This window comes from Stigmatopora argus, chromosome 10, assembly GCF_051989625.1.
Source record: "Stigmatopora argus isolate UIUO_Sarg chromosome 10, RoL_Sarg_1.0, whole genome shotgun sequence".
NCBI lineage: Eukaryota > Metazoa > Chordata > Actinopteri > Syngnathiformes > Syngnathidae > Stigmatopora > Stigmatopora argus.
The window spans coordinates 2701584-2713599 of record NC_135396.1 but is presented as its reverse complement, the minus strand read 5'-3'; the positions used below and the strand labels follow the sequence as shown (position 1 = coordinate 2713599).

Here is a 12016-nt window from a genome sequence, read left to right as displayed (position 1 = left end):
GGCTGCCCAACATTTCAGGGTTTCCCCCACCCGATGCCCATAGATGTCTGGGATAGGCTCCAGCACCCCTCGCGACCCTTCTGAGAATGAGTAGGTTTGGAAAATGAATGAACAAATATCGTATGAGATAGACGGAAGGCCCTTAAATATCAAATGGTGGCAGACTTGCTGATTTAAATCCCTAAATAATCCCCCTTAAATTGTAGACATGGCACCGCACAATATGTAAAACGAGTACATCACACCTATGAGACGTGCTACTTGCACAAAAGTCTACTATACACACACAAGCGTGCACACACCATTTACTGCTGCTCTGCTGCCATGCTAATAGGTTTCGGGGCGGTGGCGTTGTCTTGCCCACACGCTTCAGTCTCAGGACGACAGAAGAGGAAGACGTGGGCGAGGAAAAGAAGAAGAAGGAGGAGGAGGAGAAGGAGAAGGAGAAAGCACATATGCTAGAGGAAGAACGAGCCAATGGGGACAGGTGCCTTCTGTCACAGTTCTGGAGATTTTGAAGTAAATGCGCCCGGATGCCTGTCACGCGTTCAAAGTGTTCAACGCCAAGTCGAGTGTCGCTTTCACGGCGGTCGCAATATGTTACGGCTTCAACGCCGGCGTGTCCAATCCCGGGCCGAGTCGACAGAAATTCACTCTCGTTGGTATTCGGCCGAGCGATCAAGCGGTGGAGCCTCGTCGGAGGTCCGACGCAGAAAATTCAATAAATGGAGGGATAAAAATACGGGTTGCTTTGGAGGATGGAATTGGACAGAATGTCATTAGGCAGAGAAACATTTTGAGCGGACTCACATGGACGCGAATACTAGAAGAAAAGAGTAGAAGATTAAAAAAGTGGATAATTTAGAGTAGGAAGCTAGAAAAGCAAACAAAAATGGAGATGATGTTGTAAGAAGTTGATAAAAAGGCCCTTTGCCGCTCCCCCCGTCTTAATGGATTGGTCGCCATCGGCAGCCGTAGACGTCCCATCCATTTGGGATGGGATGGGCTGGCAGAGAATGATTGCCCCCTCCAGTCTGAATGGACGGGACCGTTTGTCATTGACTTTTCAAGCACACTCATCAAGTTTTCCGCAGCGAGGCTTTCAAATACATCTCGTCGCCGTCCCATCTGGCGGAATGGATCAATCCTCCAGACCGCCGTTGCCGTGATTTTTGCAGCCGCTACCGTCGCGGCGTTCATTAGCCTAATTAAAAAGCGTGACGAGAAGCCGCGGGCGAGCGGCGGAGAGTGGAAAACAACCCGCCGGGAAACGGCGAGCCGGGCCGGGAGGGTGTCGTTGTTGACGAGCTGATGTAAGACCGAGGAGGGCTTTAATTACAAAGGCGGGAGTTTCAGGGAGGGGGGGGGGGGGGGGGAATGTGAGCGGCAAGGTGTTGTCGTTAGGGGAAGAGAGGGGGGAGAAAGGGGGAGATTTGATGGGTGGAAATGCAAAGTAGAAACGAGGAGAGGATACTGCAATGCTTTTTTTTAAACGTAGATGCTTGTTCTGGAACATTGGTACCGGAAAGGGGCGGAGCTTGGATCGCACCTGGGCCCATGTCCAGTTTGAAGGTGAAAAGGGGGCGTGGTTGGGCAAGGGGGGGAGTCGACATGGATAAAACAAACGGAAGATGGCGTTGAGAAAGATTCTCTGGCGAAAAGCTGACAAGTCCTGATTCCCTTGAACGCACCGCAAAGACTGTGTTCAAATGGCCTGTTGATTGATAATCATGGCAACCCGGGACCAGTTCCCATTCGTTGATGATGATCTTTTTGTTTCTTTTATATCTGATTATGATGTTTCGTTTATTTCTCCGCTTAATTGAACATTTTCTTGAGGGAAAAAAAGGTTTTTTTAATAGAGTTTGGCAACAAGGGGTTAACGATGAAGTGTAGATGATGCAAAGCGGCGTGAGAGAAGAAGAAAATAGACGAGAAGGGTTGAAAGTGCAAAAACACGCCATGCGTGTTTTGACGGCGGGGAAAATGATGCAGGATGGAGGGGGGGTGTGAAGGTGGGCGGGGGTGAGGATTTTCATGTGAGAGAGGGGGGAGTCATGAATGAGCGCCTTAAAAAGCTGCATAAGCATATTTGACAGGTCGTCTGGCAACGCGGCAAACCGGTGATGCTTTTCGGACGGACGGACAAACGGACGAGAGCGATGAAAGTGCAACAAAACAAGGGAAGCCCCAGAAAATTGCAGAGAGAGAAAGAAAGGAGGGAGGGAGGGAGTGAGGGAGGAAGGAGGGAGGGAACGCCGGTGCAGGGAAGCCCTGCTGCAAGGATCCCATCTTCCTCTTCCTCTTCCTCTTCCTCTCTCCCGCACGGATGCTTCACTCGCACGGCGGTGATGGTGACCCAAAAAAAGGGCTGGATTTCCAAACCCAAATTTGCACGCCATGGAACACGACAGCGTTCGCCACGGTGCGTTCGCTTCCACGTCGAGCCGTCGTTCAAAGTCATCATTCACACAAATGCACTTCAGCGCAAATACTTTGACGGGCTTTCCTTAAATAGCATCGTGGCTGCATTAGCACGCGGGAAAATGCCTCCCTCTGGAAATTGGGATGGAATACTTGGCGGTTAACCAAAATAGCAGGACGTGGTGATGTGATTAACCCCTTGGCTTTATTTGCTGTTTTGATTTTTCCCGCACGGGAGCCACAAAACCAGATTTTGGTAGGTTGTGTTATAGAACGGATGTACTACGCTGAATTTCAATATGTCCCATTAATTAGGAACCTTAAAATGGCCCCAAACCAGAAAAAACTAACCTGGAAATTCCCCCAAAATGTACAGAAAGCGACAAATGAGCAGGAAGAAGCCCAGAAATAATCAAAATGTACTTTAATGGTCCTAAAATAATGCAAAATGAAGTCCTCACCTGCCATTGACAACAATAAATGGCCAATTCACTGGGTTTAGATGCTTATTTTTCAGTGCCATTGACAGGGCAAGACGTCCAATCCATTTTGAAATAATACCAATACATTTTCCCTTTTTTTTTCAGCACAAAACACCCCCTTCCATTAGTAATTAACATTTAGTACTCATTTTAAAATGGGGCTACGAGCAGTCAATTCACATTGGGCGACCATGAACGCATCGAGCCGGCAAACAAGTTAAATTGTCATTAAACGCCCACAGACGCTCCTCACTAGGATCACCATCCCCTCAAGACGTGCCCCATTGCGTCAACAAACCCACGACGTGAACATTTCTGCAACATCGCCAACTATTCGACACGGACCATCACTCCATTTAATGACAGCAGCTTGGTCTTTATTGACGTTTTCCCCTCATCACGCTCCAATCAAATAACCACCGCCGCGCATGCGCACTTCACCTTTAAAGCCCGAAATTGTTTGGTCAGCGCAGCTGTTGATTTACTTACACGGCGAACATAAAAACTAATATTTTTAAAAACATTATGCTAATTCGGCTAACCCCCACGTTAACTTTTACGGCTACGGTTGCGCGCGCCCGACGGGGAAAGCGCGTCCGTGATACGACGTCGCTTTCGGGGTAGTAACTTTGCGTAGCCGCCGCAAACGCATCTTCTGGAAGATTCGTTCTGTTAACAACCTTTGCACGTGGGGCACACAAACACACGTACACACTATGGCACCACGTGTTTACACAACTAACTACTGATAACTAATGATGATTTAAAAGGTTTTCCTACCTTTGGGTTCTCTGGAGGGATGCTGGCCACTCGACGACATGTGCAGCACCACTGAAGAAGGGCATCAGCATCATCATCATCATCCTCGTCGGGAGGAAGCACGACCCGAGCAGACCGATACAGCCCCGCCCCTTTTCTCTCTCTCTCTCCTTCTTACACGCACGCGCATGCGCGCAAGCGCGACCTGAGGTCCTCGTGGGGATGAATGGATGGAGATGGAAGGATGTGGAACAAATTGTTAACGTCTCGAAACAAAATCGCCAAGGGCAGACAACCCTTTCACCCCATCTCATCCCCTTTCATTTTCAGAACTGCTTATCCTCCTCACAAGTTTCCCGGAACGCATCTTTAATACAGAATAAGGTGGCAAAAATGAAATGATATACGAAGATGATGGCTGTGAAATGGAAAAAAAAAACGGGGAAATGTTCCATAAGAAATAATTTAATGGAAGAAGTGGACACAAGGAATAAAAAGGGGAACAAAGCACCTGGGGAGTTCTGTTCTTTTTCTTCGCCGTTGCCTGCGATGCGTCCAAATATGGTCGCAAACGTCCACGTCTGATGAGAATAAACAGACAAGATGGAAATAAACATCTTTCCCACCGCGTGGGTTTATTTCGGGTATGTGGAGGAAAGCCAAAGTTCACTTTAATGTCACCAATTTATGAAATGAAGGGATCAATAGCAGCTAAAAATGGACAACAAAGATGTTTAGATTAGATTACTTCATTTCGAATTTTAAGTGAGTTAGAAAATAAACGACAATAACGGATTAAGTCATTCAGATATTTAATCAAGTGAAAATTGTCCAAATAAAGTCAATATTCTGTGAATAAAGTCAGTTATCCATTTTTTAAACGAAGTTAATTTCATTTAAAAAAAAGATCTAAATAAAATGACCTTTTGGTTTGAATTAAATGTTTAATAGAATTTTTTTTATATAGAAATAAAATATTTTTAAAGTCTACTATCAAAAATATATTGAACATTCATCAAAAGAATGGCTAACTTTGTTTTTATTTCTTAATCGTACTTTAAAAAAGGAAAACTGCACAAATGTAAATGTGTAAATCATTCCTTTTTAATTCTTTTAATTTAAAAAAAAATGCTAACCGTGTATATATAATAACAAAAGCAATAATAATCAACCTCCATTTCTTACATACTACTGCACCAAAATGATTAATTCATGGGTCAGTAGATTAAAAATAGATTTAAATCACGATTAAAAACACATTTAAAAAAAACGTTTGGAATTGCCTCAAAGATTTATTAAAATATGGATTGAAAAAATGTTTCAAATGGGCATTAGCGAGTAATTTGACGGAGCAAGAGAAGAAATGAGCCGCATGAATTATAGATCAATCCCAGAATGCACTATGCTTCACAACGCCATACATCCAAAGACTCATCTATAATTCATGTCAATATCATTTTAAAGAATCCATACCTGCAAAAAATGACTACAAGAGCCAGAAATTTGTCAAAATAGCAATAAAAGGAGAACATGAAATCCAGTTGCATTTTTTTAAGGAAACTTTTATGTGTGCTTGCTGAGCGTCACTCATCAATATAGTCATATTGTCATTATGGTTAGACAGAAAGAAAAGAAAAAAAGAAAAAAAAGGCCTTTTGCAGTTTCCAGTACAGCAGATAAGGTTCCTTATTATTATTAAAGAGTACAAAAAGGAAAAAAAATAATCACAATTTTCAGAGTTCCTTTCTTTCTTGCCGAGTGGAGAAAAAAAAAAAGACAAAGCGTGAAAAAAAAAAAAAGAGCGAGACAAGCTTTTGGTCCTGTTTTTTTTCGTCTGCAACTTCCTTCCATCCCCCTTCAAAATAAGAGCCTTCCCCCGAAAAAAAAAAAAAGTAAAAATCTGCCATCAATTTAGACTTTTGGTTTCATCAAATCATCATTAAGTATTGCATAGATTTTTTTTGTCCTTATTTCCTTTTGATCGGTTTCTTTTTATTCGAGACAGGCATGGGAGGAAGTCGAGAAAGATGGCGCTGAGGACACAAAAAAAAAAATCCAAAATAAATCCAAACCGCCAATTAGCAAGTGGGCCAATTTTTTTTTGTTGCCCTGAGAAGAAAAAAAAAAAAGTGATATTTACAGTGTCCTGACAGTACCCTCCACTCTGGGAAAGCAAGAAAAGAGTGGTTGGAAAAAAATATATAGTCACCTTATCCAGCAAAAAAAGGGAATTGTGGGTAAATACGCATTTTTTTTTCAGCTTGGTGGACCCCTCCCCCCTCTATCAGGACGCTTCATCATATAATTCTAATACACAAATAATGGGCTATCGTGCGTGAACCCCCTCCCCAAATGATAATAAAATAAATTCGGCAAAAGTATCAAGATTAGCCCCGCCTCCCCAGAAAAGGCAGAGAGGGTGAAGTTAAGCGCCCCGCCCCTTTTTTGCCGCCCATTCTAGGAAGTCAAAACTACTACGAAAACGTTTCTTTCATTTCCAGCTTCAACGTACGCGCACTCGCGAGTTTTTTTTAAATCCGGGAAACGACGATCATTTAGCATGTTAGCACGTTAGCACGAGCTAGTCGACTTTTATTTCACAACTGCCTTCAGTTGACGGCAAGAGACGTCACAGAGCTAAAAAAAAATGCGTGCGACGTCTATCCCCGTCAATGGTAGGAAAGCGCGATGGATTCCCGTCACGCCTCCCGGTTTGCAATATTAAGACAGTTTTATGACGAGCGCGCCCTAGTGGGAGGAGTCGGTTGAATCGTCTGGGTCAGAAGGACAAAAAAAAATTAAAAATGGCGCGAGTACTTGTACTTGAAACTGGAATGGCCGGCTTTCCGCGAACTACACTTCACGCGACACGCTCAAAACACTTTGAAAGCGGCACCTGGCCGACGCGAACCTTTACAGGTCGCTCTCGCCGTACAGAGCGGTGGAGAAGGACATGTAGTCCAGGGCGCCGGGGACGCCGTCGGGTCCCGAGTAGGGCGCCATCCGGGCGATGCAGTACTCGGCCTGATCGGGCGGGAGTTCCCGTCGCAGCTCGTCGGCGGTGATGAAGTTCTGGTGGGACACGGAGTCCGGATTAGAAAACGGGGCGCCGTATTTGACCCGGATCGAGTCGCCTCAAAGCCAAATGGCAGACTCGGCTGGCGTATTTTGCGCACCATAAGCCGCAACTTCAATAAATGGCGATTGACATTTTTTTTGTGTGGGTCTATTCTTGTGTACTAGATTCAGCTTTTTGAGCCTACCTTATCCGCAGCCAAGATCTTGAAGGAGGCGATGACCTGGTCGGCGGTGTCCGTGTCCGTGGTCTCCCTCGACATGAAGTCGATGAAGGCCTGGAAGGTGACGGTGCCCGTGTTGTTGGGGTCCACAATGCCCATGATGCGGGCGAATTCGGCGTCACCCTGGAGCCGGGCAAAGAAAAACGGGGTTAACCTGGCAGACATTTTTTTGTACAAGTGTGGAAAACATACACAACACAAAAAACAAAAACAGAGAACACGACACCAAACGCATCATGCGACATTGACTAGCACTTTGATGACGATTCTGCTAATCACAAAAAAAAGAATGCTAGCTGTGTGAAAAAGCTGACAGGGTACCTGCAGGTAACGTCAATACATTGTATTCCTTCCAGGAATGTGACAGTGGATTTTTTTTATCGATTTCCCCCCCCCCAAAAAATTATACTAGAATAAACCTGGCATCAATGATTTAGCAACTACTAGGAAGCAAAAAAAAATATATAACATCCAAATTTGTACTGTATAAATCAATTGGCAAGTTAGCCATAGTGCTATTCTGCTTTTGGACCTGCAAGTACCCTGAGATGAAGGGGTAGGGGGCGCTATAGCCAGCATTGGCATCAGTACCAGGCTGTTTCCTGTTGAAATGAGCAGAGCTCGGTAATCCTCTGCCGCCATCTGTCCCGATCGCTTCTGTTGGGGAGGCCGGCGGGCGGGCGGGCGGGGTGGGAAATTTACAGAAAGGAGGCGACAGGAATGGTAAGAGAGACGTGAAGGAACGGGAAAGGGTGAGTCGTGGGACGGAGGGAGAAAAAGACAGCAAAAAGCACAAGGAGTCAAACGCTGAGAGCAACGTAATTTTTTTTAAAAAGACGGAAGCACGGGAACCAGATGATGACAAATATAGAGCAACAGAGACCCCTGATGGACACGATACTTGACGGCAATCGGCCAAAAGCAAGACGGTCTTGAAAGCAGGAAAATAAAGCAGACTTTTTGGGGTAATTAGCCAAAACAAAATGCGTTTGGACACGAAGTTGATGCTTCCAGGTTGGATTTTCTTGCCCCAGTGGCGTGATTCCTACCTGCTTGTCGTTCTCCACGTCGTAGCCCAGACTGATCAAACAGGCTTTGAATTCCTCGGCCATGAGGGCCCCGCTGTGATCCTGAGGTGGCCCAATCAGAGCGCCCGAGCCAATCAAATCAATCGGTGTGGCGAGTGGGAGATGGACCGTGCGGGAGGTTGACCAGATGGCAGATGGGTGGGAGACAAGACAAGGGTGGCTTTTTCAGACAAATGTATGGTGCTGAAATGCATGCTGGGACATCATGACTTTCCAAAAAAAAAAAAGAATAAATATTGTTCATGCCATTTAAGGGAATTGAACAAGATGCTATGGAATAAAAAACAAACATGGCGGATGTAGGAATGACAACCCAAATGCTTAGTGGTGATTCCATGGTCAATTGATGGGATATACGATGAATATTGAAATACTTTGTTTGGGCCTGTAAAGACCGTGACCGGACGATTCGCCGAAAGACGTTTCGCCGACGGACAGTTCGCCGAACGGACGTTTCGCTGAAACGGGATTCGCGCGCTCGCCCCGCCCCCCGATCGTGTGTGTACATGTTTTTCAACCTCGGCCCGTTACAGATAACATTCATTTAGGAATAACAAGGGCATGTACTGCCCCCCGCTGGACATATTTCTAAATACAAGTACGTACTACAATGTGCTTCCAATTTTTTATATTATCCTTTTTTCGTTTTTAAAATATGTCCAGCAGGGGGCAGTACATGCTCTTGTTATTCCTAAATGAATGTTATCTGTAACGGGCCGTATATGGCCCGCGGGCCGAGGTTGAAAAACATGTACACACACGATCCGGGAGTGGGGCAAGCGCGAATCCCATTTTGGCTAAACGTCCGTTCGGCGAACTGTCCGTCGCCCAAACGTCCATCGGCGAATCGTCCGAGTACCGTAAAAACTATCGTAAGCACTTTTGAATTAGTGTGCCTGACCTTGTCAAAGTGGTTGAAAGAGGCGCGATACTCGTACAGCTCCTCCTGGCTGATGCCCTTGGCGTCGCGGGTCAGGATCTGGTTCTCAATCTCGTTGATGGTCCTGGCGATGGTGGTGAGCAGCTGCTCCCAGCCCACGCGGATGTGCTGCCAGAGGGAAAAACGGTGTCAAGGAACGTCTCACGCCGTACCCGGACCAGGTCGAGAGCGCCCCCTACCTCCATGGAGTAGGGTGTGTACGTGTTGTCAAAGATGAGAGCCTCCTGGATGAGCTTGTGGACGCCTTCAAGCTGGTCGATGTTCGGCTTGTAGTCCACGATGCTGCGCTCGTATTCCTTGAGATTGGTCAACTGGTCCTCCAGGGTGCCAATCATCTCGATTGATATCGTGCCAATTTCCTGTAGGGGCGACATTTACACTGATTAAATTGGGGGAAGCATCCATATCTGTCACGCGACAATGATTCTGGCTTATATGTGTTGGAGGCTTCATCTTTTGCCAGCGACACTGATTTATGTTTTCATCACATACAGACCGGCTGGATTACTGTAATCCACTTTAGTGTCAGACAGTCTTCCCCTAAAATGTTTACAGTTTGTCCAAAATGCTGCTACTTGCCTCCTAACTGGAACACGTAAGCGGGAGCATGTGAACCCTGTTATGGCCTCCCTCCACTGGTTGCTTGAGCATTCAGGTATTTTGGCCTTTTAAATTACTTATTGACCATATTTTCACGACCATAAGGCGCACATAGAAGTCTTAAATTTTCTCCAAAATAGACAGGACGCCTTATAATCCAGTGCGCTTTATATATGGACAATACAAAAATTGTTATCACGATAAAATAAATCAGTGGATAGGGTACACCATCCTCTACAGCTCTCACAACTACGGCAAGCAGCCCCCGACCGACTCTACTATTTTCCCCGTAGAAAAAGTACTGCGCAGTGACTGCTGGGATATGTAGTTCTTTTGTCAATACACCCAATGGATTGTGGCCTGTATACATCGACATCAACACAGCTTTATAAAGCGTGGAAAGCAGCGTTGGGAAAGTTACGCTGTTGAAAATGAAATGACATGGAGTACCTCCATCTTGGTTTGAATCCAAGGACCGACCACGTTGGCTTGTTCGGCAAAGTTGCGTCTAAGGGTGTCGTTGGACTGCTGCTTGCGAAGCTCCTCCTGCAGGGCTCGGTCACGCTGAGGCACCAATTTCTCTGCCTGCAAACATGGTGTGGATTACACCTTGTCAAACTCACCATCTCAATGTGGAGTGCGAATTACTATGACAGATGCCTTCACATTTTAAGCACAGATAAATCTGACACCAACTTGTGATCTCTCAATCCACGTCCCGTGTGGCTACAACTTCAAGCACAAAACAACCTCCCGCTAAGCCAAGGGTGTCAGACTCGGGTTGGTTCGCGGGCCGCGTTAACGTCAACTCGATTTCATGTGGGCCGGACCATTTTAGATATTATATTTTGATTTTTTTTAATAAATGGATTAAAAGGCCTGAATATTCAGTTTTTATAGAACTAAAAACGTGTTTAGAGCTTTTTTTCTTAGTAAGGGAAAATCTCTTAATCATTATGTTCCATATTAAAGTGGAAAACAGATTAAAAGCCCTGAATATTCAGTTTTTTTATAGATCTAAAACAATGTTTATTTCAGCTTTTTTATATATTTTTAGATTTTACAAAATGATTTTTGAACTAAAAACAAAGAAAATATGGATTAAAAAATTGCAACTATTGATTTAAAAGGGGGGAAAAAATCAGGAAATATAATATAAGTCTATATCTATCATTTTAATTTGATCCTAAAACAGAAAGTCGGCACTCATCATTTACTTTCCCGGGCCACACAAAATGATGCGGCGGGCCAGATTTGGCCCCCGGGCCGCCACTTTGACACCTGTGAGCTAAGCAAAGTCAACTCTCCCTCCGACAGGTACAATGAATAATCTGCTCAAACTAATATGCCACTTAAAGGGATTGGACGAAGTCCGCACATGGGTGCGAAGGAGTCGATACGAGTTTGAGCGCGGTCGGAAAATCCTTTGACTTGTCTCAGATTCCTGCAAATGCTTATTTAGACTTGATTTAATATAAAAAAATGAGTTTTACCTGATCCCACTTGCTGTCGATGCTCTCCGGCGTGATGGCCGTGTACGGGTTGGTCCCGCTCAGCTTAATGCCGTTGTGTTGTGCTATCTTCTGCACCTCGCTATGGATGGCCTGGATGGCCTCACGCTCCTTGTTGGCTTCGGGCAAGGTAGACTTGAACTGCTCGTGGGCTCGGATCAGACTCTGAGGGAGCAAAAATGTCCCCTTGTTTCAACCGTCCACTTCGGGCCACCGTAAATAGAGCCGGCGTACCTGGATCTCCTCGATATTGTGGACGATGAACATGTCCTGCAGGTCCTCCATGGCCCCCTCCATCCAGTTGTTGAAGGGCGCGGCCCGCTTGGCATACTCCAGGTAAAGCTCGTCGATGGACTCCAGCAGCTTCTCCGTTTTCTGAAAAGTGACAATCGCATTGGAGTCCGGCGAGGGTCCAGGAGACCACTAGGGGTCACTACGTCGTCCGCTCTGAAACCTGAAGCGAGTCCCTGCGCCGGTGTGTGAGCTGTCCGAGGCTGTCCCACTGCTCGCAGATCTTTTGGCAGCGAGCGTTGACGCTGGGGGCGTCGTAGTAGTCTAGCTCGCTGAAAGACAGGATTGGACACAACGTGAGACTGAAGATAGGAAATAGGCAACCTGGGCTATTTCGTTTTTGTATTTAGTTTGATTTTAATAGCGCTAACAGCTAGCAAAAATCAAGTTTGACATCTGAAGAAGGATTTATTTTGAGTACAGAAACTGGATTGTCCTGAAAATCAATGTCCTGGTATATGTTAAGCCACGGGTGTCAAAGTGCAGGCCCGGGGCCCAAATCTGGCCCGCCGCCTCATTTTGTGCGGCCCGAGAAAGTAAATCATGAGTGCCGACTTTCTGTTTTAGGATCAAATTCAAATGATAGATATAGACTTATATTATATTTCCTGATTTCCCCTTT

General features: G+C 45.5%; 2 protein-coding genes across 6 annotated transcripts in view; both read right to left on the bottom strand.

Moving 5' to 3' along the window:
• The window catches only part of slc8a2b (solute carrier family 8 member 2b), a 38126-nt gene extending 34300 nt beyond the window's left edge, over nt 1–3826 (bottom strand). Inside the window, exon 1 of the mRNA XM_077612111.1 lies at nt 3687–3826. The gene's annotated coding sequence lies outside the window, so the exon portion shown is untranslated. The remainder of the gene's footprint in view (nt 1–3686) is intronic.
• A 1380-nt stretch (nt 3827–5206) lies between these two features.
• Nucleotides 5207–12016, bottom strand: part of actn4 (actinin, alpha 4) — a 33196-nt gene continuing 26386 nt past the window's right edge. For 2 of the 5 annotated variants that reach the window (XM_077612112.1, XM_077612113.1), the window contains exons 15-23: nt 11558–11666; nt 11338–11478; nt 11086–11268; nt 10043–10177; nt 9172–9351; nt 8954–9100; nt 8014–8094; nt 6929–7087; nt 5207–6737 (exon numbers count right to left, since the gene is read on the bottom strand). In XM_077612112.1, the coding sequence (XP_077468238.1) occupies nt 6579–6737; nt 6929–7087; nt 8014–8094; nt 8954–9100; nt 9172–9351; nt 10043–10177; nt 11086–11268; nt 11338–11478; nt 11558–11666 (1294 nt within the window). In that variant the 3' untranslated portion in view covers nt 5207–6578. Of the gene's footprint in view, nt 6738–6928; nt 7088–7555; nt 7622–8013; nt 8095–8953; nt 9101–9171; nt 9352–10042; nt 10178–11085; nt 11269–11337; nt 11479–11557; nt 11667–12016 lie in introns of all 5 variants that reach the window. The other 3 variants (XM_077612114.1, XM_077612115.1, XM_077612116.1) reach the window with 2 other exon arrangements.